The following is a 25,945-nucleotide window of genomic DNA, read 5'->3' on the forward strand; positions in this document are numbered from 1 at the left end:
ATGGCCACCAAGTGGTTCACTGGGGCGCCCTTCGGGGTGCAGAGCCACAGGTGGGGTGGGGTGAGGCTGGGGCGATCTCGGCCTGGGGGGAGAGGGGGTCCTGGGTTCGAGGCTGGAGCCTGGGGGAGGGGGAGCAGAGGAGGGGGACTGGAGTGAGGGGTGGGGGCCCGACTTTCTCTCCCCCCCATACCTGCTGCACTTCCCTGCCCAGAGTCCTTTCACCATCGTTGTTAAGTCATTTAGAACCATTTCAAGAGCACCTACTATGTGCCGGGGTCTGAGAGGCCAAGTGACTTGGCCCATAGTAGGTCACTCAGCTCAAAAGTCATGGGCAGGAGCCAGCTCTGATGGCCTAGTGGTTCAAGTTCGGCTCCCTCTGCGTCGCCACCAGCAGCAGCCATGCTGTGGCCCAGCTCACATAGAAGAACTAGAAGGACTTACAACTAGAATATACAGCTATGTACTGGGGCTTTGGGAGAGAAAAAAAAAGAGGAAGATTGGCAACAGATGTTAGCTCAGAGCAAATCTTTCCCAGCAGAAAAGAAAAGAAAGTTGTGCTGAGGATAGCCCAGATGTCTTTTTCATTCATACATACGTATGATATAGACATATGTATCATATATATATATGTCACCTGTGGTATCTGTCACCTCCTATGGGCCAGGCACAGTTCTAGCATCTGGGGAGACAGCGGTGAACAAATAGCAAAACCCGGCACTCAAGGAGTTTGCATTCTTGTTGGGGAGGGGTGGCTGGAGTGGATAATAAACAAGAAAAATGTGTAAAATGTTGGATAGTGATAAGGGCTGTGGAGAAAAAGGAAGCTGGGAGGAAGAGCTGGCAAGTGCTGAGGAGTGAGGTGGGGCTTGCACTGAGAAGGTGACTTTTGAGTAAAGGTCCCCAGCAGGGGAGAGGGAACCAGGCAAGGGTGGTATCCAGGGAGAGCGGACCAAGAAGGAGGAAGACCCCGAAGTGGGAGCAGCCCTGCTCATCCTTCATAGGCCAGCCCCAAAAAAGCCTCCCTTGGGAGGCCAACTCCCCCGCCCCCCAGAACTGCCCATACCAGGGTTGGGTGCCAGGCACTGGGCTCTCACTGGGCCTCTGTCCTTCCCTAGGTTTGACGTCTCCGCTGTTTATCCCAAACAGAAGAAGTTGAGCACCTTCACGGAGGCCCCATACTCCAGGTTTTATTCCGTGGACATGGTGAGTTTGTGCAGTTTCACTGACTCTCCCGCATGGTCTGGTGGCTGCCACTCCGAGTCCTACACCAGAGTGGATGAGCTGAGCTGTGTGAGGCTGTGCCTTACACCTCTCCCTGCCCTCGGTCCTCAGCACAGAGCTTGGCTCAGAGCCGGGGCCTCAGACGTGTTTGATAAACTCAAGCTTGCAGTGGAAACAGCAGGGGTTGGGGTCACAGAGACCTGGGCTCCATTCCCAGCTGTTGCACTGACTGGCTGTGGGCTCTTGAACAAGTTCCTGTACCTCCCAAAGTGAAAGGGGCCAATGTAATGATGGCACCTTGAGTGCCACAGCCCACACCCCACCCCCCGGCCCTGTACTGGGCTCCATTCGGGGGGTGGGGGCCGCAGAGGGACATTGCCTGTCCACCCCTAGGTCAGGGTGGTGGCTTGGTGAGGACTTGCTCTGTGGGTGGACTAGGTGAGTGTGGCTGGCCTGGCTCTGACTGCGCTCTGACTCAGTCCCACATGGGACCTGGGACCTACGGCTGCAAGGAGACCTGCTTCAGCAGGAAGAAGCTGAGGAAGGAGGCGGGCACAGGCTGGGCCAAGGCCCAGGAAGCCACCCGGCTGACCCGGCTGCCCCACTTCCAGTACCGGGCCATCATGAGAGAGAAGCAGCTGCAGGTGAGGCCCTGGGACCACGCCCCTCCCCTCTCCAGGGGTGGCCTCGGTGTCCTCCCAGGCCGGGGGAGAGCTCATCCTTTAGAGAACACCGTTATCTCCCTGGGCTCCTTCCTTTGTGGACATTCCCAAGTTTCAAGTTTTCCCTTCGGCTCTCTCCTCTTGGGGCAGAACGAAAAGCTGGGGCCCGGCTCCTACAACTTCAAAGACTTCTTAGAACAGCTGCAGCAGAAACCGTGCAGCACCCGGGGGCTGCTCAGCTCTGGGGAGATTCGCTTCCGAGGACTCATCGGGGTAGGTGTCCTCGTGTACGGAGTGGAGCCCTCCTCCCCGCTCCGCTCCCTGTCTGCAGGGCGTGCAGACTGGGTGGTGCTGGGCGCGCCCTTCCTCCCATGTGTCGCCTCCCCAGGCTGGGCCAGCCTCTCCTTTGGGTCCCCAGAGCCCCTCTGCTTTCCAGTGGCACAGCCTTGAGCCCACTGGCTGTTGTACATTCATTCCTGCATCTGTCTCCCGCACCAGACCGGGATTTCCCTGCTGGCAGGGATGGTCTGGTTCATCTCTGAGTCCCCGGTACAGATCCCAGCCTACGTTAGGTGCTCAGCAAACTCACGCATCTAGATATCCATCCAGCCACCCAGCAAATAATGATTGAGAACCACTAAGTGCCATGCACTGTTCTAGGCCCTGGGGACCCAGCAGTGATGAAGACAAGGTCCCTGCCCTCATGGCGCTGGGGTCCTAGTAGTAGAAACAACTGTGCAAAGAAGCAAATCATACATGATCTAGCCTGTGAGGAGAAATGAGACAGGGAAGGGACAGAGTGATGGAGGTGCAATTTACAGGGTGGTCAGGGAAGACCTCTGGGAGGAGGTGACATTTGAACAAAACCTGCAGGACGTGAGCAACGGAGACTCACAGTATCTATGGAAGACCCTTCCGGGCAGCAGGAACAGCAAAGGCTGAGGCTCTGGGGGAGGGACATGCTTGATGATTTAGGCCAGCAGGCAGGAGGCCAGTGTGGCCGGAGGGAGTGGGCGAAGGCGGGAGGAGGTGAGAGAGCAGAGGAATGGGGGCCGGGCCGTGAGGACCTTGCAGCAAGTGGGGACTTCAGGTCTGATTTGAAGTGCTGTTGGGGGAGAGTGGGGGGTTTTGATGGGGGAAGGAGGCATACCCTGCTCATGGGGTGAGGGTTGGAGGCGGGGCATCCAGATGGGTGGTGATGGCCGTGGGAGGTGGGGTGGCAGGAAGGCTGAGTGGCCTCGGTGTGGATGGGGTGACACCCCTGTGGGGAGGACACTGGGTGGGGTTCGAGCTCAGTAAGGTCGTGAGGGAGAAGGCGGGAATTGCACCATACTGAGCCAGCGCTGCAGTTCATTGAGCGCCCTGCCTGCCCGGCCTCTGTGCCGACTGCGCTGGACACTCTTGTCCTCTGCCAGCTCCTCAAATGAGCCATGCTCTTTCAGCTAGGGCTTTGCTCCCGCTGGTCCCTCTGCCAGCAATGCCCTTCCTCCTCATTGGCCCCTCACCCCTCAGCTCTCAGCTCCAAGGTCTGACCTGACCCCCACTAGGTGACATCTCCCTTTCCTAGGAGTCCCTGTTGTGATCGTGTGTTTGGTGTCTCTCCCCCACTGGACATCCGCGCCTGAGGGTGGACCACATCTACCTAGTTCGTTCATTGCAGAATTCCTAGGTCCCAGCAGTGCCTGGCACATAATAGGCACGCAATAAGTATTTGTGGACTGAATAAGTGCATGTGTGCCTGCTAAGTACCAGGAGCTCCAAAACATTCTAATGTTTTACAGTCATTCCTGATGAGGCCCTGGAGGCTCAAAGAGAGTAAGCAGCTTGCCCCAGGCTGCACAGCTGCAAGTGAGGAAGCTGGGATCCAAACGCGGGCATGTCCACCCCCGGAGCCAGGGCCGTCCCCCACACCTTACCACTGTGAAGCCTCCTCGAAGCCTGGAAGTTGCTCTGCCATGATCAGAGGACGGGCACGTGCATCTTCAAGTGTAGAAGCTGTAACTGCAACGTAGGGAGAGGGGACGCCCGGAGGCATTTAAAAATGAGTCCCTACCTTCAAATCTAGAGTAATAACAGCTGACATTGAACACAGCGCTTACTGTGGGCCAGGCACTGTGCTGAGCCCCTGCGTGTACCAATCAGTTTCATCCTCACAACAGCCTGGGAAGTAGGCACTACTGCTGTGAAGTAGGCTCTGGCAGAGCAGAGCGCCAGGTCCCAGAGCTCCCAAGTGGCAGAGGCAGGTGTCCACGCGTCACCCTGCACTTTCCCTGTAGGCTTGGCTCGCTGGGATTTTGTTCCTTGACTGTCTGTGGAGCCCAGGGTCTAATGTCAGAGCCCAGCCAGCTGGAGGCAGAGGAGTAGGGGAGCAAATCCGAGGCTGTCTGTTTCTGTCCTGTGTCCCCAGCCCCCAGCACCGGGGCGTCTGTGAGTGCTGTCTGGCAGGGTAAAGGGGCCATGGCCTGTCCCTCCCTTCCGGCTGCCTCTTCTCCCCCCGATCCCCATATCTGCTCCTGCAGGAACCTCGACTGGTCCCTGCAGGATTTCTCCTGGGCTCAGGGCTGCACAGTAAGTTCAAGGAGGTGGCGCTGCCCTGGTGGGTGCAGAAGGCAGTCCCTGGGGGGCTCATGTCCAGGGCCTGCTTTTCTCCATCGTCATCTCACTGTGAGGCCTGGGCTGGGACCCTGATGGCCTCTGTCAGTCTCTGGTCCCTCCAGTTGTCCCCCACCACTGCAGGTCTACAAATGCCACCTGTGCAGGGTGCTGACCTCTCCGTGGGGGCCTTCTCCAGTGCTGATGCCAGAGCTTCGGTGCCTGCCCATGAATCCTTCCCCAGAGAGTGGGGGCCGTCAGACCACAGCTCCCGCAAAGGCGATGCCTTCTCCTCTGGTTTCCCAACCCCATCCGCCACCGGCAGTGGGTGAGACCCACCACCCTGTCCCTCCGCGCACCCTCCCCCTTCTTGGTTTTGGGACACTGCGCTCTGCAGCCCTGGAGTTCCTCTGCCAGCCTTCCTCCACGGCTCCTCTTTCCCAGCCCCCGCCCTCTGCACCTCCCTCTTTGGGGTGGTCTCCCTCAGCCAGCCAGGCTCCAGATCCCCACCCTGGGGTCCTCCAGGCACCTCAAACTCTGCGCCCCCCGCCCCCAGCATCTCAGCATCTCTTCTAGAGGAATGGTACCACCCAGCTGCCAGAGCTGGAAACCCAGCAGTGGCACCTGGTTCCCCACGGTCACTGGGGTCTGTGCTGTGCCTCCTGTCTTCCTCCTGTCCCCACTGTCTCCGCCTGGCCCAGGCCACCACCCCACTGCACCCATGGGCAGGTGGCCTCTCCACTGATTCCCTGGTCTCCCACCATGGCCAGAGTCACCTTCCTAAGCGCCTCATGCCTCAGAATCTGGTCTCAACACCTCGGCACGGCCTTCAGGGCCCTTCCCACCCTCTCCCCAGCAAACCTCTCTCAACTGGCCTCAGGGAGGTTATTCTAGCCTCCCTGCCTTTGCCCTGCTGCTTGGGGGAACTGCCTTCTCCCCCACCATCTTCTGGGATCCTTCTCCTTCTTCAAGGTCCAGCTAAAAAAACTTAAGTGACAATTCCTCCATTCTCACACCCCCTTTCCACCCCAGGACTGATCACTTCTGCCTGGGTCCCAAAAACTTTGACAACACAACATTCTAGATAAACTCATAAGCTTTCACATCAGCCCTAGTGTGTTGTACACATCTGAACCTGAACGTTTCAGGGAGGAGATGAGGCTCTGCTGATAGAGCACCCAGCCTGGGCTCGGCGTGGTCCTGAGCTCAGGAGCTGCCCACCCTCACTCCTGGTCATGACCCACACTGCTGAGGCCCGGGGACATCACAGACCTCATTGCCTGCCCACCCTAGTGCCCACCGTAGTGCCCGGCAAACAGCAGAGGCTCAGAAAGATGGTGGATTTCGGTGCTGGAGCACTAGCGCAGCCCCTTTCTGGAGGTGGGACCTTGGACGTGAGGTTCGCCTCTCTGAGACTCAGTTTCCCCATCTGTTACTTGCGGATGGCACTGATTTGATCTCCTCCAGGACCATGATGTTAAGGCTTGTGAAGCACCTAACTCACCATGCAGGAACCCAACCACTACCTGGGGGCTTTCCTCCTGAACACACCTGGAACCCCAGGGCCCTGGAAGGAGGCAATGTGTAGCCCTGTTCCTCTGAGAGCAAACACGTTGATGCCCGCAGTGACCTGACTCCCTCAGCAGAGCTCCCTGCCTCCTCCGCCCTGCCCACCGGTTCTGGGCTGCCTCCCCAGGGCCAGTTCCAGGGGCCAGAGAGGGGCAGGGCAGAGCCATCCACGGAGCAGCAGTGACCCCACGTGGCTGAAAGATGCAGAGCAGCAGCAAGCATCCTGCCAGGTCTCGACCCAAGGACCCCCAGCCACCCACCTACCCACCTTCACTGCAGCGTGGCTCTCCTCACTCCACCGACAAAGACCATACCTTCAACCCTGGCAGTCGAGGCCCCAGATGCTCCTTCCAGCCATGATTCTCAGCCTCTGCTACCTCCTCCTGCCCCTGCAAGACAGCCACCCCACCCTGACTTATCACGTGTGGGTGCTTACCGCAGGCAGCTTTATAGACATTATTTAGTTTCATCCTCGTTACCCTGGAAAAACGTCTTCCTATCCCCATGTTACAAATGTGAACCACGTGGCTCCGAAGGATTAGTGATGTGCCCAAGGTCACTTATCTAGGGAGCAGCAGAGCCAGGATTTGAACCCAAGACTCCAGATCCTTCCAAGTCACAGCACAGTGAGAAATCCACTCGTGCAAATACAGGACTATGACACAGGGGTGTAGTGGGCGGGATTTTCTAAACCACCAAAGCAAGCAGCTGTGTGGGGTGCCGGGGGGGGAGGAAGGCTTCATTCTTGAGAGAGAAGATCTGTGAGCTGGCTTTGCAGGGTTGGTAGAATTTTCCAAGGCAAAGAAGGCAGGTAGGGCATCTCGGGTGGCGGTAATAGCACAAGCAAAGGCAAGGAGGGTGGCAGAATGGCGTGTGTTTGGGGACCAGCAAGGAGCCCACGTTGGCAGAAGTGTGGGATGTAGGAAGGGAATGGTAAGGGATGAGTTGGACAGGTCAGCGGGGTCTGGTGAAGAGTCTGAATTTGGAACAGAAGGTTCGAGCAGCGGTGGAGGCTCCCAGGCCGACGGTGTTGTGCGCTGGGGGGCCGTTAACGCGCAGGGGCCCTGAAAATCCGTTGCTTCCTGGGAGTGTGTCTTCCTCAGACGCACTCAGCACAAGGAGGGGGACTGATAGGCTTTTTGTCCCCCCTCCCCCACAGAACTACTGTCCAGGCCCTGGAAATTACGGGGAGAAGGGCAACCCGTACACGAAGCTGGAGCAGAGCTCCTGGAACCGGTCGCATTCTGAGGGCCTCATGTGCAGGATGACCAACAAGCCGCCCCCGTTGGCCCATCAGGTCTTCCTCTCACCTGGGGGGCCTTGCCCACCTTCCTGCTCAGTCCCAGGGGAGACTCCCAGAGCAGATGGGGAAACCGAGACACTGAGGGGGCCGTGGGCTTGCTTCAGCAGCTCTCCTGCGGGATTGTGACCTGTGCTCTGTTCTAGGGGAGTGGTCTGGCACCAGGCACCTACTCCATCAAAAGTGGCATCGAAGCATGCCTGGCAAAATCCATGGGCACTCGTGGCTTCTATGACACTTTCTCTGGTGACCGGAGCAAGCCCCAGCCTTACGGACATTACTCTGTGCAGGTGTGTAGCCGGGTGGGGTGTGGGAGTGCATTCCCCACTTGCTTACCGACACCAGGACACCACCCTGTGTGCCAGGCACTGCACGGGGCCCTTCCTGCACCCCGCTCACCTCACCCTCACAGCGAGGGCGGGATAGGGCTCCCCGTGTCAAATGAGGAGACTGAGGCTGGCCACGCAGCTGGTAAGGGGTGGAGCTGGGCCGTGAACCCCAGACGTCTGTCTGATTTCACCGCCAGCTGTCTCTCCTCTGCACCGGCGTGAGCTGCAGGAGAGGTGCGGAGGGCCACAATGCCACAGGCCTGCGGGGGCCTCGACAGCGAAGGGCTGGGGGTCCTGCTGTTTTGGAAACACTTCCCAGGCGTCACAGACTCGCCTAAGCTGGCTGGGTTAGTGGCGGCGCTGTTAACGAAGCAGAGAACTGCATGGACGGGAGGAGACACTGAAGCAGAATTTTAGCTTGCCCCCTCCCTTTCCTGCACCCGTCAAGCTCCTGTTGTGTGATCCACAGCGTGCTGCACTTTGCTTTCTTCATGCCTATAGCAATTGGACTTACATATTTGTCTAATTACCTGTTTATTTGGTCTGCATAATCATGAGTAAAGAACCACATAGAGTGTCAGCGGGTGGTGAGCGCACAGTCAAGGGAATTAAGAGCGCTAGGAAGGGGGGTGGTGGTGAAATGTTGAGATACTTTTGCACCAGTTGGTAAGTAGCCACTGAATGTGCCCTCCAACCTGGCTCCTCCCCGGGACCCCCAGACCTCCCCATGACCAGCGACTAAGGTGGTCCTGCCCAGCACAGCGGGGCCTCGGGACCCTCCCCAGAGCCTGCAGCCAACGCCCATCCAGATCCACCCGTGCCCAGGCCACATAATAGTAGTAGTTTTATTACCTAAAAAATAGTTGACTTTTGGGGGTGCTAGAGTCAGACCAACCCCCGGCCTGTCTGGGGAGCTGTGTCTCCGCCTGCCCCGGTCAGGGCGGGCCTTGGGGCTGACCTGGCCTCGGGACGTGGGCAGGCGGGGTGGAGTGTGATGCCACGTTGTATGGCCACCTGCTTTTCTCTGATTCTGGTGAGGGTCCAGAAAGATGGCTCTTGAGTTTCCTGGCATAACGCATATCTTTTTTTTCTTCTCTATTTCTCAGGAAAAACCCCCCAGGGAACTGATGACTTTCAAGAGTTTTGTGGAAGAACTTAACTCACGTCACAATAAGAAGCGTGGGGTTTTTTCAAAAGTTTCCCGCAACCCAGAAACCCCTCCTGAGAGGATTTACTGGTCCACCCTCAGCCAGTGCCCCCGAAAACTAGTCAGTGTACCCCTGTGGCCTGCCGTCCTTTCTTCCTTTCTCGGAAGGTGGCTCTCCTGCGGGGGTCGGGGTAGGGTGGGTGGCTGTTTTAGGGGGAAAGCTCAGCCTTGGTATCAGGCTCGCCTGGTTCCGACCCTGGTCTTGCACTTACCAGTCACGTGGGGTAAGTCTCCTCACTCTCTGGGCCTCACATGCCCGTCCTATGAGCATAACCAGGCGGCTGTGAGAATTGCAGGAGGCTACAGACTAGAGCCCACAGTGTGGAGCTGTGATCTCCACCCTGCCCCTCCCCAACCTGGAGAGGGAACAGGGGAGACAACTGGGCAGGGCAGAGTGTGAATAAGGGGTCTGCCCCAACAGAGGGACTGCATACCTGCTCTGTCCGAGGGAGAGGTGGGCCTCTCTCTGGGGATGTGGCAACCAGTGGTCTGAGTAGGCCCAGACTTTAGCCGGGGTCCCGTAAACAGGGTCTGCCCCCTAACGGGGAGAGAATTGCTAGGGGCTTGGGAAGGACTGGGGTCCAGAGGAAGGGAAAAGGGTGCTAACATTTCCCGAATGCCTGCTCTGGGCCAGGCACCTGCCAACCTCCCACTACCCCTGGGGAAGGATTGTCATTTGCATTTCACAAAAGGAAACTGAGGCCCAGAAATAGGAAGGGATTTGCCTAGGCTTCCCCAGCGAGGGCGAGAAGGAGCTGGGATTGGAACCCAGCTCATCTAGCTCCAAAGTCTGTGTGGCTTCGCTGCCCAGGCTGGGGTTCGGAGTGTCTCTATGGACCCTGCCAGGCCACGAGGGCCCTTGGGAACCTGGAGAGAGGTGTCAGGCTGATGGGAGAGGTTAGCGTGGGTGGCATGGGTCATGAAGCACCACAGGGTCCCTTCACCCCCGGGGATGGGCTCCTGGTGAGCTGGGAGGTGGCTGGGTACCTCCCACCATGCTTGGCTCAGGGCCCAGGGCTGCCAGGTGAGTGAGGTCAGCTCCAGGAGCCCCACTTGCCCTGGCCCCAGGCCGACCACCACCAGACCTCTCCAGCTTTCAGCCTTCATTTCTTACCCCTAGGCCACATCTGGTCCCGGGATGTGGCTTCCTCCAGAGAAGAAATGCAAACGTGTCAGCCAGCCACCGTTCCTGCTGTCCTCCAAGAGGATAGGCATGAAGGCCTACCAGACGCTTTTGGGAAGCTGGGTGAGTGGGTCTAGGTGGGGGGTATGTGGTGATGGGGAGGGCACCCTCTCCTATCGTTACAGGCCTGGGAATTTGCATTTCTAACAAGTTCCCAGGTGATGCAAATGCTGCTGTTCCAGGGACCACACTTTGAGAACCACTGCGTGAAGTGGCGTCACCCCAGAGCCATCCTACTCTCTTATTTTCCCCAGGGAATGTTCCCTCCATTCTCTCTGCATGTGTCTTGGGACCTCAGGGGCAGCCGGTGCCGTTGGCCCATTTCTCATCCCTGGTTGAACTAGGACTCCTCTGTCACTGTCCCCCTCCCGAGAGGCTGCCATCCCCACGTGTGTGTGTGTGTGTGATGGAACCTTTAGTTTGTTTGTGTTCTTGGGTTTTGTGTGCATGCCTTCTTAATTTATACAAATGGCACTGGGCATCAATCTCCTTCTATTTCTTACTCCTACCCTTCAGTTTTTCAGTGCACTTTTTTTTTTTTTGGTGAGGAAGATTGGCCCTGAGCTAACATCTGTTGCCCATCTTCCTCTTTTTGCTGAGGAAGATTGGCTCTGAGCTAACGTCTGTGCCCATCTTCCTCTATTTTGTATGTGGGATGCCGTCACAGCATGGCTTGATGAGCGGTGCATCAGTCTGCGCCCGGGACTCGAACCTGCGAACCCCGGGCCGCTGAAGCGGAGCGCGAGAACTTAACCACTATGCCACCGGGCCAGCCCCTTAAGTGCAGTTTTTATTGGGGTCTAATAATCCTACAGAAAGGTGCATGAATCCTAAGTGAACAGCTCCATGAATTGTCACAAAATGGACTCACCCACGTAACCACCCCGCAGAGTGTGGAAGAGGACGTTTCCCGCAGCCCAGGACCGTCCCCCCCCCCCCCCCGTCAGGTAGCTCTTGTCCTGGCGTCCAGTAGCACAGGTTACTTCTTCCTGGTTATGAACAGCTGCACGTTTTTATGCAGTTTTCTCCTGGTTTCCTTGGGAACGTCTTGCTTGTAACTTATCTGCCTTCCCATTATGCTCCTACTGCCCTATCCTGCAGCCCACACCCACGCTCTCCCTCCTGCACCCCTCTCCTCACCTTCCCCGGTGATGGCTTGGTCCCAGTGTGCTCACACCCCTCACGATCCTCGTGAGGACCAGCTGCTCAGACTCCCGCATCCTTCTTTTTCTCACCTGCAGACTGCACTGCCTGCAGGGAAGAGGGTCTTCACTCGGGGACCTCAAATAAGATGTTTAGACAAGAGCTAAATGGCCATGCTGTTCCCACAGGGCCGGCCACCCCACGGTGGGAAGGGCCGGTGTGAGGTCGAGGTTCCAGGGGCTGAGCTCGCCCTGCCGCGGGACGGGAAGCCCCTCTGCCTGCACCCCCTGCCCGGGAGCCTGCCCCCCCTCCCGAGGCGGGCCTTTCCCTGGTCTGAGGCAAGTCTAGCTTCACCTTGGACTGGTGTCTGGTTCCTAACATTGCCCAGCCCACCTTTGCACCGCTTCTCGGCAGAAGGCGGGTGTCTGTCCTACGTGCTCCTGCGCTCACCAGTCACCCTGTGCAGGCGGCGTCTCTGTGCTGAATCCGTCTGCTGGCGCCTCTTGTATCTACGACCCAGGTTGCTGGGTGGGATGGTGTATTGATTTCCTAAAGCTGCCGTAACTAAGTACCACAAAGTAGGTGGTTTGAAACAACAGAAATTTATCGTCTCACAGTTCTGGAGGCCGGAAGTCTGGAATCTGGGTGTTGGCAGGGCCGTGTGCCCTCTGAAACCTGTAGGGGAGGATCCTTCCCGTCTTCTCTGTAGCTTCTGTGTTGGCCGTCAGTCCTTGGAATTCCTTGGCTTGTAAACACATCACTCCAATCTCTGCCTCCATCATATGGCTGTCTTCCCCCGTGTGTCTCTTCTTCTAAGGACACCAGTCACATTGGATTAAGGGCCCGTCCTACTCCAGTATGACCTCATCTTAACTAATTATAGTTGCAATTATTTCCAAATAAGATCGTACTCTGAGGTACTGGCAGTTAGGACTTCCATGTATCTTTTGGGGGACACAATTCAACCCATAACAGATGGATTAGGGAGGAGTCTAGAGAGGGGAGGGGACCTGAGATCACATCTCTAGGCCAGGCCTCTGGCTTGCTAATGTCCTGCCGTCCTCTCCCTGGTGCAGAACCCTGTAGGTGTGGGCCGCTACCTCAACCCCTGGCTGATGGAGACAAAGGACCGGCGGCAGCGATATCGGTCCCTGTTCCTGGGCGGATCCAAGCGCTATCCCTCCGACCCGGCCTGGGACAGGCTCATGCAGTGAGTGCTGCTGGAGCTCCAGCAGAGGGGCAAGGGCACGGCAGGGCTTACTCTGGGGTGGGCTGGGGGCTCCCCCCTTGTGCTTGGTTCCCGTGGGAACACAAGTGTTGCTCCTAGTGCCAGCCAAACAGCCATGGCAGTGGAGAGAGTTCAGATCCTGGCTCTGCTGCTTTCTGGCTGTGCGAGGTGGGGTGCATCACTTAACCTCTCTGAGCCTCATTTTCTTCAGCGGTCAAATGAGCAGAGGACTGTGGAGACCCGAATGAGATGCTCTATCTAGAGCTCCCCGTGAGGTAAAAGGAACTCGGTCAACGCTAACTCCTCCTCACGACCCGCACAGTCGAGGTGTTGCCTTGGGGGACTTCTCCACACCAAGAACACCAGTTTCTTAGTGTTCATAATGGGGTGGGTAAAGCTCGTTTCAGGACATCGTTGTGAAGCCGAAGGAAAAAGGTGCATGAAATACCGTGGCTAACGGTAAAACAGCTCACAGATGTTAGCCACTGCCGTATTTTATTGACCTAGGAGGCCATCAGTTGCAATGTAATCTAACTTCAGAAACGTTAAAATGTGAAGAAACATCAACTTTAGAGTTGATCATATTGTTATTGGAAAGTCTGGTGAGGGCGTGAGGACCAGGTTCTGGGGACCAGATTGCTCAGGGAAAACCAACTTTTAAATGCCTCTTGTTGTCCAAGTAGTCCAAGTAGCCAGGTAGTCTTCCTCCTTCTTGACTTACTCCCTGTTTTGATGGCTTCCTTGCAAAAGGTAATGGGAGGTAACATTTTTGATAGACTGCATGCCTGAAAAAAAATTTTATTTTTCCTACTGCACAACTGATCGACAGTTTGGTTGGAAATAAAATTTCAGCTTGGAAATAATTTTCCCTCAGAATTTTGAAGGCTTTGCTCCACTGCCTTTGAGCTTCAAGCATGGTTGTGGAGAATTCCAGTGCCATTCCGGTGTTCTGTCCTCTGTATGCAACCTGCGCCTTCCCCTCTGGAAGCTTTCAGGAGCTTCTCTCTGTCCCTTGTGTTCTGAAACTTCATGACGATGCATCTTAGAGTGAGTCAGTTGTCACCCATGGTTTTGGGTACTTAGTGGGTTCCTTCCATCTGCAGACTCAGGACCTTCTATTCTGGGAAAATTTTTGCATCTTTGTCTTTGGTGATTTCCTCTGTTTTCTCTCTCCTCTCTTTCAGATGCATGTTAGATGTCCTGATTTGATGCTCTAGTTTTATCTTTTTCTCTTATTTCCCATCTCTGCCTTTTCTGTCCTCCTCTCTGGTAAATTCTCCTTGTCCTCACCTTCGAAGGCTACTATTCCCTTTTTAACTGTTGGCTCTCGTCTTTTCTGCTTTCCGAGAGCCCTCCGTGTTGTAGGTGCTTTTTCATTAGCACCCAGATCTGCGTCGTGTGCGCGGTATGTTCTTTTGTCTAAAGATAGCAATGACGGTTTTCCTTCGGTTTCCTGGCACTCCCTGCGTGGCCCCACCTCTTCCAAGGTCCTTTTCTTCTCTCACTTGTCTGGTTCATATTTATAAAAGGAAAGCACTGAAAATGCTGTGAGTCTTGCGGGGGGGACTTGCCGACTGCCTGTGCTGGGAGTGATTGGATGGGGGTCTGGTCGTTCTACCCTCAGTGTCAGTGTGTCGGGGTTTTTCTCTGGGACCATTCAGCTTCTCCAGAAAAGGATCGTGCATCCTGGGGGGGCAAGTCTGGTTGCTGGCCTTTACGGAAGGAGGCTGGGGGTCTCAATCAGTACGTGGACCCACCTACTCCCTCTGTTCCCACACTGGTGCCTGTGTCTACCTTCCACTGTGCCGGCCTCCCCTCTCCGGAGCCTCTCCACATAGTCAACCTCCAGGCTCCTTCTGGGGGGTGAGGAGTTAGGGGAGAGCGTGTCTAACTTTCCCCTTGTTTTCAGCTATTGGTCTTGCGCCTGCTTTTTGAGATACTGGTGCCTCCAATTCCTGAGCCTCCCTGGGGTTTGTGGCAGGAGTTGGCAAGCTGATTGGCTCCCCCTCTGCAGGCGGCTGGCTCTTGGGCCCTCTCAGCTCTGCTAATGCCTCCCTGCACTTTCTGTTTCCAAAAAATGTGTTAACACCCCTTGTCCCCTGATACCCCTTCTCGCTTTCTTGTCTATTTTTAAAAAATTCCTTTATAGTTCTTTTAGTGGATTGCAGGAGGGGATAGAAGGAGTGGAGATAACTGCGTGTATTCATCTGCCTTGTTTAATTGAAAGTCATATGGAACACGTTTAGTGTGCATTTTCTTCCCCTCTCTAGTCAAGGTGGTTAGCCTTATTTTACAGGTGTTCAACCAAGACCAGAATGGGGAGAAACTTGCCCAAAGTCACGCAGCTCGTGAGTGATGGAGCTGGGACTAGAATGCAGTCCTTCCCTTCCCAGGGCAAGGCCCTTTCCGCAGCCAATGCCCATGTGAGGATTTGGGGGTGCTAGGAAGAGTGCCATGCCTGACTCCTGCAGGGCCAGCCCTCCCCAGCCTCCCTATCAGCAAAGCCCCGTCCTACGTGCTGTGTGCTCAGCAAAGGGCTCTCGGGGAGGAAACGATGCCCCATCCCCACTGGACCCTCAGCTTTCTCCCAGTGAGCATCTGCCTCCCCCTCGGGTCCAGACTTCTCTTTCACTGCTGTTATCACACCCAGCACTCAGCCCTGCGAGAGTTATAGGATTTCCCTGTAACCTGGCTTAGAATTCTGTGTCACCACTTAGCTGTGTGACCTGGGACAAGTTACTTGGAGACAGACTTTCATCTGAAAAATGAGAGTAAACAAAATAACCACCTTGTAGAGTCTGCTTTGAGGACTAAAGGAGATTACACGTGTAAATGTGCTCTGCCCTGTGGATGCTGTTTTGTGGGTACATCCTTGTCCCTTAGCAGCTGCTATGCCTTGGCAGATTTCTGTGTCTTATTAATATAAGGGGTAAGTTCTTTACAGAGGCTTAAAATGCACATCATCCGGGGACAGAAACTACAGTGGCTTAACTGACCGTCTGTTGTCAAAGACCCAAGGAAAAGCCTCTATTAAGATGGAGATTTGACAGAGGCAGGGGGAGAAATAGGGGGGTGTTTGAGTCCTAGGGGGGAGGGAGCAGAGGGAGGGGACTTTGAAAGAGGAGCCCAAAAACATGAACTGTGACAGTAAAACACTAAAGGCTTCTCATGAAGTCAAGAACAGGATTGGAATGCTTGTATCACCGGCATTGCTCAGCGTTGTTCTGGAGGTTCTAGCAAATGCAGTAAGACAAGAAAAATAAGTAAGAAATATAAATATTGGTAAGGAAGAGCAAAATCATCACAATTTCTAATGATATGTGTTAACCTAAAAAAACCAAGAGAGTTAATTTTAAAACTGTAAAGCTAAGGAGGCAAGTGCAGTAAAGTGTATAAATGAAGAATTTCACTTGATACCGCAGCCACGACTGATAGAAAACCAAGAAAAAGAAAAGAATCCCATTCTTATTAGTAACACAAGCAATAGAATGCATTGGGATAAACTTAATAAGGTATATTTAAGGCATAAATGAAGAAAAATATAAGCCTTTACTAAGAGATGTTGAAGGCCTGAACAATTGGAGAGAATACCACGTTCATGGATGAAAAGACTGGATATTGGAAAAATAGTTATTCTCCCCATTGATGTACACATTTAATGCCGTTTTTATCAAATTCTAAGGGGGTTGGTAGGGGGAACTGAATAAATTTATTATAAACTTCATCTTATAAATTTGTTATAAACTTCATATATTCACATGAATATTTAAAAATAGAAGAATGATCCCATTAAAACATGCGTTGCTGTATGCGTAGACAACACACTATGGAGGACTAGGCCCCAATCTGTTGACCATGGTTGCCTCTGCAGGGTTACCAGGGTCTTTTGCATTCTACCTTATTTGTTTTGTTTCTGAAATATTTGATTTTTTCCAAATAAACATACATTATTTTTATAATCAGAAAAAAACACAAATAGTAAAACGGAAAGAGCTCTTGGGAAAGATTACACAAATTATGATTCTCCTTTTAGACCTGTCTCCAGCCAAGAGTAACCTTTTGTCTTCCAGACCTCAGTTTTCCCATCTGTAAAAGGAGAATAATTTACACCCTGGAGGGACATGGTCAGGCTTAATTAAAGTTTATGAAAGCTACTCAATGGAAGCCAACCAGCAGGTCCCTGTGGGTGTCTGATTGTCAGGCTGGTGGGTGATTCTCCCTGGGGCTCAGGTTCGGTATTGCTCGTGAAGCCCTGACCCACTTGGGGTCTTAGATAGGACTGTGCCACAAGGCACAGAAAGTGAGTCACATGGTGGGAAGAAGGATTCCCTTAGATGCTCTTTCATTGATACATTTGAAAAACCTGCTCTCTGCTTGGTTCTGTCCTGGGCACTTCTGAGCTCTGTCCGATTTCAGGTGACCAGAAATGTTCTCTGGTTCACTCACTGAGTTTTTCATTTCTGATTTCATATTTTAATTTCTGAGAGTTATTTTTTGGTTTCTGAATGTTCCTTTTAGTAACAACGTGCTCTTATTTCATGGACACAATGCTTTCTCATCCTTTGAAGGTCTTTTTAAGACAAGTTTGCCTGACATTGTCTCTTTTTCTCAAGTCCCTTTTTTTCTGTAGGTTTGTTTTGGCCTCAATCTTCCATGTCAGAGATTTTTCTCAGATGTTGGGTGATCCTTGGCTGTGCACTCACGTCCAACTCAGCATCCTACTGCAGACCCTGGGGCACTTGTTGATCCTGTACTTCAGCAGAGAGCGATCAAGCTGGGGGTTTTCACTGGGGGGCTTCAATGTCAGTGTTGTTAGATCTTTCCTCTTGGCCTTAGCCAGAGAAAGCTCTTCTGGGAGATGTAAACCTGGCTGCCAGAGCTCTGAGTGGAGGAGAAGAGCCTAGAGGTCTCAATATTTTGTGACTGAACTTCCATTGATTTCCCTGTTTTAGATATGGTACTCATGATGTCAACTATGCCTGGTGTCATCCTGCACAGAGAACCTCTCTGTCTCCAGAGAAGAAATTCTTCAATCATCATTCGTGAAAGGCACTCATCTGGCTGCAGAGATTGGGGAGGGAAACATACTACACAGACTTTCAATCAATATCCCTGTTTTCGGTTCTGCCTTCCCTCCCATTTCCAGAAGTATCTGGTGCTGCCAATTCCTCAGCCTTTTGGAGTGAGGGAATTCTTAGCTTTATCTTCTATTGTCTTAAGGGCTAGCTTTCTTGGGTCTGCTAAGTTAGTTACCATTCTTCCTTCTGCTTTTCAACTTCCAAACTTTTTCTTGCTGCTGCTGCTTCTGTTCTTTTGGTCCTTGTGGGCATATGCTTTTAAATTTTAATTCCTTTACTCGTGTTTCAGTAGGATTTCCAGAGGGAGAGAGGTTAATGTATGCATTCAATCCACTAAAAGTGTGTGAAATTTCTGAGCTTCAAAGCTAAAACAAAAATCTTGCAAGTATCACATCTAAAAAGACAAATAACCTGTAATCTAAATACAAGACAATCAGACATGTTTTGGGCTTCTCTTCTGAAACATAAGTGATAGAAAACATTGTTCGTAGAATTCTCAAGTGAGGCCTTGAGACTGTAGAATTCTCTGTGTAGCTTAACTATCATTCACGTGTAAGGCAAATAGAGATGCACAAGGATTCAGGATGTATACCAACTGTACCTTTTCTGAAAATATTACTGGGGGACATATTCCAATCAAATGAAAAATGAATTAGCATGGAGAGCTCAAGAAAGGGGGAAGACATAATATGTAAGAATATATCTGGCTATGAGATACCAGATAAACGTAACCAACAACAAAAAGAAAAAGTGGTTTACAGATGCCAAGCAAAGGAGAATTCAAGGCAAAAATATTCAACAGGACAAAGATGAGTATTTAATCATGATAAACATTAAAATCCTCGAAGAAGTTATATATAACCGTGAACCTTTAAACACCGAAAATAGCGGTGACAAACTCCCAGAATCATAATAGGAATTCTTAATAGACCCATCTGAGAATTTGACAGATAAGGATATATAGACAATTATCTGGAGGATTTGAATAGGTATATTTTACTCCACATCATTTTCAGATGCTCATGGAGCATTTCTAAAAGTTGATCCTCTAAGAAAATCTCATTAAAAATGTCTCAATTAAAAAATCCCTACATAGAAAATTTTAGGTCACTTTTTCTAAACATGGTACAATGAAACAAGATGTTAACGATAAAAGGATAACCCCCCAAACCAGGTACTTGGAAGTTGGAAAGCACCCTTCTAAATAGCTCTTGGGTCTAGGAGAAAATCAGATTTGAAATTACAGATTGTTTAGAAATTAATTACGGTAAAAACACTCTATCAAAACGTATGTAATATTGTCAAAGCCTGTTGGAGCATAATTCATAGCTTTAATTACTTTTAATATTGAACAAGAAAGATTGAAACCAAAAGAAGCAATCATTCGACTTTAGAAGTTTAAAAAAATCAAAACACATAAAAATAAAAGGAGGAGTAAAGAATTCATAGAAATGAATGGAGGCTGGAAAGATGGACGTGTGCTCAGTGGATGGTCACAGCTCCTCAGTGTGGACGTGCTATTGTCACTCCCGGCCGTCAGCTCCAGGGTGGTGGTGACAATCCAGTGTGCCTGGGGACGTGAGCGTGCCGGAAGCCCAGACTGCGGAGCTGCTGTAGGAAGCTATCCTCCCCCTCTTGCGCGTGAGCAAGTGAGGCTTGGAGAAGTTGGGGTGATGCAAATGGCCCAGAGTCCTACAGCCGAACAGAGGCAGGGCAGGGACCAGGACTCGTAGCTCTGACTCGGCGCTCCAGGCTCTCCTCCTTGGCCAGGCTTGGAGGAGGCCATGGGTGGCAGAACACAGCATGTCCTGGAACAGGTTGCTGTCTTCGGTCCAGGAGAGGTAGGGCGTGTGTGGGAGAGTTGCGAAATCTCCTCCAGGAATTACAGCTAATCTTTCTCACCCTTCACCCCCAAGCCTCACTTGCTTCTTCCTGCCAAACCGCAGGGTTCTGGGCCTCCAGCCAGGCAGCCTGGGACTTACCTCCTGTGTAGGAAAGGTAGCCTTTTTTTCATTCTTTGGAGCTGTGTATACAGTAGGTGCTTCATAAATATGGTTGACTGACCAATGGACGAGGTTTTCCATCTGGCTGCCTTTCTCGCTGTTACAGCCAGGTCTTTTTACTCCATCTGGCCCACCTTGTGACCGTGTGGACATGAGCACTCTGTGCTCCAGCCAGGCGACACTTTGCACCAATCTCGTGCTCTTCAGGCCATTGTGCCTTTGGCCACATGTGATCTGTTCTTGGAACATCCTTCTCCTAGTTTGTGTCTGGGAAACTCCTATTCAGCCTCCACAACTCTGCTTAAACATGAAGGCTTCCCTGATTTTTCCAGACAGTGTCTCTTTATTCTCAGTCTCTTGTGCATTCCCAGGTTGAAGCCCTTTTCCCATTATATTGTGATTATTTATTCATATGCCTTTGGTCCCTACTAAACAGAACTCCTCTATTCTCTCGCTCCAGTGTGTGGCTGGCATGCATAGACAGAGCTCAGTAAATATTTGCTAAAGGACTAGTCAGAGCATTAATTGAGGGTCTGGATAATTCCATGGAAGGAACACCTGGGGAACTTTCAGTCTGATTTTGCAGAAGTGTATTTTTCCTTTTAAGGTTTTTCGCCTGACATTTTATTATGAAAATTTTCAAACATACAGAAAAATTGAAAGTGTACACCTGTATACCCACCACTTAGATATCATTAATGTTCTACTCTTCTTACTTTGTGACATATCTTTCTTTCTACCTATCCATCCTTCTATCCATCTATTACTCATCTTATAATTTGATACATTTCAAAGTAAATGGCAGACATCGATATACTTCTCCTAAATACTTCATGCACACTACCTTTTTAGCATTTTAATCTAAAGCTAAAGGAATTTAATCTAAATTCCTTGTCCAGAAATCTGAAATTGAAATCATAAATATTCATTCTTTGTAATAATAATTAATTCTTATATTCTTGGAGTATATTTATAATGTACAAAGTGATTTTGTATATATTTACTGTATACAGTAAGTTTAAAAGGTAAATATTACTCTCAGTGTTTTTCAGTTGAGATAGTTGAAATTCAGAGAGAGAAAGTGATTTCCTAAAGTCGCTGCGGGTCGGTGGCGTCTGTGTATGCAGGCTTCAAACACTGAGCGAGCACTTGCGACGTGCCCAGCACATCCTGGCTACTGGGACATTGTCACAGAGAACCAGACAGCAGTTCTGTCCCAGAGGGCTCCCGGCTTCATGGGGAAAGCACTCACCCCCTTTCTATAGTTAGAGGACAGCGTGAGAAGAAGGATGAGGGCAGGTGGGACCCAGTACTTCTCTCTCTACATCCAGAATGCTTTCTGCACTCTTCCTGCACAGCTTTCTGGAGAATGAGACCAGGAGGGACGCTCTCTGAACCCAGAAAGGCTCAGGCAGAGACAGCTTCGCCATGGCCGGCTCCCTGGCCTCACCCCACCTGCCCCCACCTGTCCACTTTCCTCTTGCCTCCTGGCCTTTGTGCATGCTGCTGTGGTGGGAGATTTGGAAGTTTGGACAAGAAAGGGGAACTTTTAGGAAGTCCTGCCCCCCTCCCCCTCTAACCCCCCCCCCCCACCCATTTACTATGCAACATAGAAGCCTGGTGATTGCCTAGAGACAACATGGCGCCAGGGAAAGATGGGGCCTTAGCTCCAAGGGAAGCAGAGTGGAGAGAAGGGCCGTATTTTTGCTTTCCCTTCCTACTTTCCTTCCCTCTTCCCTTCCTTCTTTTCTTCTGTCTTCTTTCCTTTATTTCTGGTGGGAGTGGGTGGGGATAGAGACTTGAGCATATTTCCGGGCTGATGGGCAAGGAAGAAGCAAGTGATTCAGTTATGAGCTGGTGGAGCCAGCTCCTTCCATGGGCTGGAGGGATGGTCAATCCAGCACAGAAAAAGATTGACCTTGGATGAGGGCAGGGGGTGGGGGACACAAAAAGGTTGATGATTCAATTAAACTGAGCTAACGTTTGCTAGGGGCCAGGGGTCCTCGCTCAAAATGTCACGGGCAAGTGGGGCAGAGGGAGGCATTGATTTAGAATCAGGTATCCGACAGAGGGCTCAGCAAAATGCTGTGGAGCATGGAGTGCAGAGGGAAGTGCCCAGGTCTACCTGGGACCGTGGCACAGAGAGGTGGAGGGTATCTGAGCTACCAGCATGGGCACTGAGGGGTGAACGAGCCTGGCTGTTTGGGGGTGGCTGAGTGGCTGGGGGGACGGGGCACAGGAAAGGACGTGGCAAGTGTTGCAGCAAGACCGTCAGGCGGGGCCGGATCGTAGAGTCTTGATCTAGGAGTTCGGCCTTTTTGCATACAAATACCTGCAAATCTAGTAGCCAACAAGCTTTCCTCAACGTGCAGCTGATCTTTGGAAAGGGCCGCGCGGAAGACGTAACATCGGGGTGGGACTCGGCTTTGCCTCCTCGTGTCTGAATTACCAGTTGTTCAGGCAGGAAACCCTTAGCGGGTTATAAGACTTTACAGGAGACCCTAAAAAGTGAGCCCTGGATCGGGGGAGGTGACTGGGGTTCTGTGCCTATGAGCTGTGTGCCTTGACAAGTCACAGTGCGTTCCCCCGTTGACCTCAGCCTTGACAGCCCCGTCCCAGCGCGTGGCCTAGACTCTGCTCTATACAGTGTGGTCTGCACAGTGGCCTCATTCAGGGAAGCCTGGCTTCCCAACCTGATGTGACCTGTTTGAGCCTCTGACAAGTCTGTGGGCTTCGGGATAAGATGCAGGTTAAACTGCTCTGCCATCTCCTACCTGGTGACCCTGGGCTACGAAGCAAGCCTCTTTCTTTTCTCAGCTGTAGAATGGGGATAATGAGTCTGTCTCAAAGGACGGGGTCTGCTTAGAAGAAGGACTTTTCACCTTCTCCTTTTCCGTAGCCCAGCATTTCTCAGCAGGATGCCGTCGGCATTTGGGAGGGCACTTCTTCAGAGAGCCAGACTCTCCTGCCCATGGTGAGATATGTCACATCCATCCCTTGTACCTGCCCACTGGTTGCCAGTAGTGGCCCTGCAGTCTTTGTGACAGCCCCCAAACTCTCCTGCACATTTTCATTGTTGCTAGTTCAATGTAGGATACATTTATTGAGTGCCAACTACGTGTGAGGAAGGATGCTGGGATTACCCTAGAAGGAGGTTGTGTGTACTGGTGGCCTGGGAGACAGGAAAACAGATTTCTTGTCCCAGGTCTATACAGATCATTTCATCTTTTTCTGACTCTGAGTCTACATCAGTACTGGATGGACAGCTATGTTCAAGGTCATGGCTGTGTTTCTAGAGCATTACAGTTGAAGGATATAGTGCATCGGAGGAGGATAGAGAGAGTCTTGTGGAAGTTCAGAGGAGGCAAAGATTATATTTCATTTGGAGAGTAAGGGAGGGCTGCTTGGAAGTAGTGACATTTGGGCTGGCTCTCAAAAGTTGGATAAGAGTTGGGCTTGAAAAGGCAATAACAACCATAATCAAAGGTTGACGTGTACCAGGCTCTGTCCTCAACTCTATATAAGCGTCATCTGCTATGGGCCTCACGAAGCCCTGTGAGGTCTCTGCTATTACCTTTATTATATAGATGAGGGCACTGAGTAACTTGCTCAGGACCACAGTGACTGTGTCAGTTAGCTATTGCAGTGTAACAAACCACCCCCAAACTCAGTGGCTTGAAACAGTATCTGTTTCTTATTCTTCATGAGTTTGTGTGTTGTCTGGGCACTGGTTGGTCTGGGATGGTCTTGGGCGGGGCAACCAGGCTCTCCTCCACATGGCCTCTCACCCTGCTGCAGTCCAGCACAGGCTTGTTCTCGTGGAAGAGGGAGGGGTTTGAGAGAGGAAGTGTGCAAGGCCTTCTGCAGCTGAGGCTCAGCATGGTGCATCAGTATTTCTACCACGTTCTGTGGGCCAGAGCAAGTTACAAGTCCAGCCCAGATTCAAGGGGAGGGGACATAGCCTCTGCCTGTTGGTGGGAGAAGCTGCAGAGTCACATTGCAAAGGGTAGAGACACCAGGAGAAGTGGAGACTCGGGCCATTTCTGCCCTTTGTCTACTGCAGCAGCAGAGCAGGACTGCATATCTGGTCCAGCGGCTCCAAGCTGTGTTCTGTCCACAAGGGTTCACTTCGTCCAGGGAGGAGAAAAAAATTTAGGACAGAGGGAAGAGCATGAGCAAAGGAAAGGGAGAAAAAAGCTCAGGACATGTCTGGACAACACTAGACGGTTCATTTTGGATGATGTGGGTGTATAAATAGCAGAGAGTAAGGCAGGCAGGGTTGGCTGGGTCAGTCCCTGCAGACTTTGAATGACAGCTGAGCTGCTTGGACTTTATCCTGCCTGTGAGATGCCACAGAGGGATGTTTTTCAAACTCAGATTTATAAGAGTGTAACTACGTACAGTAAAATTCACCCTTTTTAGGAATACAATTCTATGAGTTTTGACAAATGCATATGGTCGTGTAATCACCAAAATAAGCAAGATACAGAATACTGCCATCACCCCCAGAAGTTCCCTCCTGCCATTGAAGTCAGTCTCCTCTCCTCCCCCAGCCCCTGGCAACTGCTGATATGATTACTGTCCCTATAGCTTTGCCTTTTCCAGAATGTCATGTAAATGAAATCATACCGTGTGTAGAATTTTGTCTTTTCTTTCATTTTACATAACACTCTCAAGATTCATGTTATTATGTGTATCAGTAGTTTGTTGCTTTTTAGTGCTGAATTGTATTCCATTGAATGGATGTACCACTGTTTGTTTATCCATTTCCAAGGTGAGGGACATTTGAGTTGTTTCTAGTTTGGGCAATTTTGAATAAAGCTGCTATAAATAGTCACGTATGACTCTTTGTATAGACAAAAGTTTTCATTTCTCTTTGGTAAATATCTAGAGTAGAATTTCTGGGTCACTTGGCAAGTGTAAGTATAACTTTATAGGAAACTGCCAAACTATTTTCTGAAATGGCTGTAGTATTTTGTATTCCCACCAGCAATATATGTAGGGTCTAATTGCTACATATCCTTGTCAGTATTTGGTATTGTCGGTTTTTTTTTCTCTAATTTTAGCCATCCCAATAGGTGTATTTCCTTGTGGCTTGAATTTGCATTTCTCCAGTGACAAGATGTTGAGCATCTTTTCGTGTGCTTCCTCCATATACCTTCTTTTTTTGCACTTTTAAAAAAAATGGTAGCTTATTTTATTCTATTCAGTTTTGAGAGTTTTTTAATATGTTCTAGGCATACATCCTTTATCAGATACGTGTTTTGCAAATATTTTCTCCCAGACATTCAGCAGGGTTTAATGAGAAGGAACTCTTGAGTTTTAGAGACGTGCTCTGTGGCATGGTGGAGTGGGGAGTGGGCTGGGGAGGGAGACAAGGAGGCCGTCTCAATGGTCGGATGAGAGCTGAGGCTCTGAGTCAGGCCAGGGGCGGTGGATGGCGAGGGGTGAAGAGCCAGAGGCATGGAGACCCGCCGGCTGGCAGTAAGGCCTCTTTCACCCTGGCGAGCCCTCCCTCCGTCCCACCTCCCTTCCTTGGACAGATGTTCATGGAGCACCTACCGAGCACCAGGTGATGGTCGAGGCAGAAGGGAAATAGCGGTAATGAAATCAAAGTCCTGCCTTCATGGAGTTTCCATCTCGGTGGGGCAGACAGACAATCAACAGACACATAAGTGTGTGTAACATAAGGGCTGGTAGATGCTGTTTGACACACAAAGCAAAGGCTTCTTAGTGAAATGCCATCTTCCAATGGCTCCCGGATGGCAACCAGAGTCTTCAGGGGGTCCACTCTGAGGAAAGAATCAGAACAATGGCGAGACACTAGACTGAGGTCAGGGGCTCTGGGCTGGAATTCTGGCCCTCACTCTGGCCACCAGGGTGCCCTCGGACAAGTTCCCTCCTCCCTCTGGCCCTCATTCTCCCTCTCAGCATTGGGCTACACGATCTTTCAGGTGCTGGGATTTTGTACGTAAAGTTCTTACAAACCAACTTGGGGGCTCTGATGAGCCAAACTGGGTGCAAAGTAGAGGAATCTCCTCCTTAGAACCAGTCTGTTTTGTTGTAAAAGCTCTGGAGGTCATCAATTTTGGCCTCACCCAGTGGAGGATCCCCTGGGAATCACAACCAACAGGTACCTGTTCATCCCTTGTGGGCGCCCCTCCAGGGAGGGGGGCTCACTCCCTTCCAAGGGACCAGTTCCATTTTCTCTTTCTCTCTGTCTTTTTAAAGGGAAAGGATCACACCGTTTACTAAGGGGAAGTGCCCACCCGTCGTGGATCACAATTCAGATCCTACTCCTTAAAGCCGCATATGAAGGACAGCATGCAGTGACCGGGGAGCCCAAAGGCCTGAAGACAAATCTGGGGATGGGAGGGTAGGACTGGGAATGGGGGGTCTTGGAGAGAAAGGACACATGGGAATGCCTGGG

General features: G+C 51.6%; 1 protein-coding gene across 1 annotated transcript; it reads left to right on the top strand.

Moving 5' to 3' along the window:
* Positions 1-25,896, top strand: CIMAP2 (ciliary microtubule associated protein 2). The gene is made up of 10 exons (XM_058551993.1): positions 1-50; positions 1,116-1,203; positions 1,701-1,865; positions 2,034-2,156; positions 7,204-7,341; positions 7,491-7,634; positions 8,780-8,941; positions 10,001-10,126; positions 12,283-12,416; positions 25,747-25,896. Exons 1-10 carry the CDS (start codon positions 1-3, stop codon positions 25,817-25,819), a joined length of 1,203 nt encoding a protein of 400 aa, XP_058407976.1. The 3' UTR covers positions 25,820-25,896.
* Positions 25,897-25,945: the final 49 nt, after the last annotated feature.

This window comes from Diceros bicornis, chromosome 13, assembly GCF_020826845.1.
Source record: "Diceros bicornis minor isolate mBicDic1 chromosome 13, mDicBic1.mat.cur, whole genome shotgun sequence".
NCBI classification, from domain to species: domain Eukaryota; kingdom Metazoa; phylum Chordata; class Mammalia; order Perissodactyla; family Rhinocerotidae; genus Diceros; species Diceros bicornis.

Coding starts and splice junctions, on each gene's coding strand:
- CIMAP2 (XM_058551993.1), top strand. CDS start 1: ATGGCCACCAAGTGGTTCACTGGGGCGCCCTTCGGGGTGCAGAGCCAC. Junction 51..1,115: donor TTCGGGGTGCAGAGCCACAG/GTGGGGTGGGGT, acceptor GTCCTTCCCTAG/GTTTGACGTCTCCGCTGTTT. Junction 1,866..2,033: donor TGAGAGAGAAGCAGCTGCAG/GTGAGGCCCTGG, acceptor CTCTTGGGGCAG/AACGAAAAGCTGGGGCCCGG.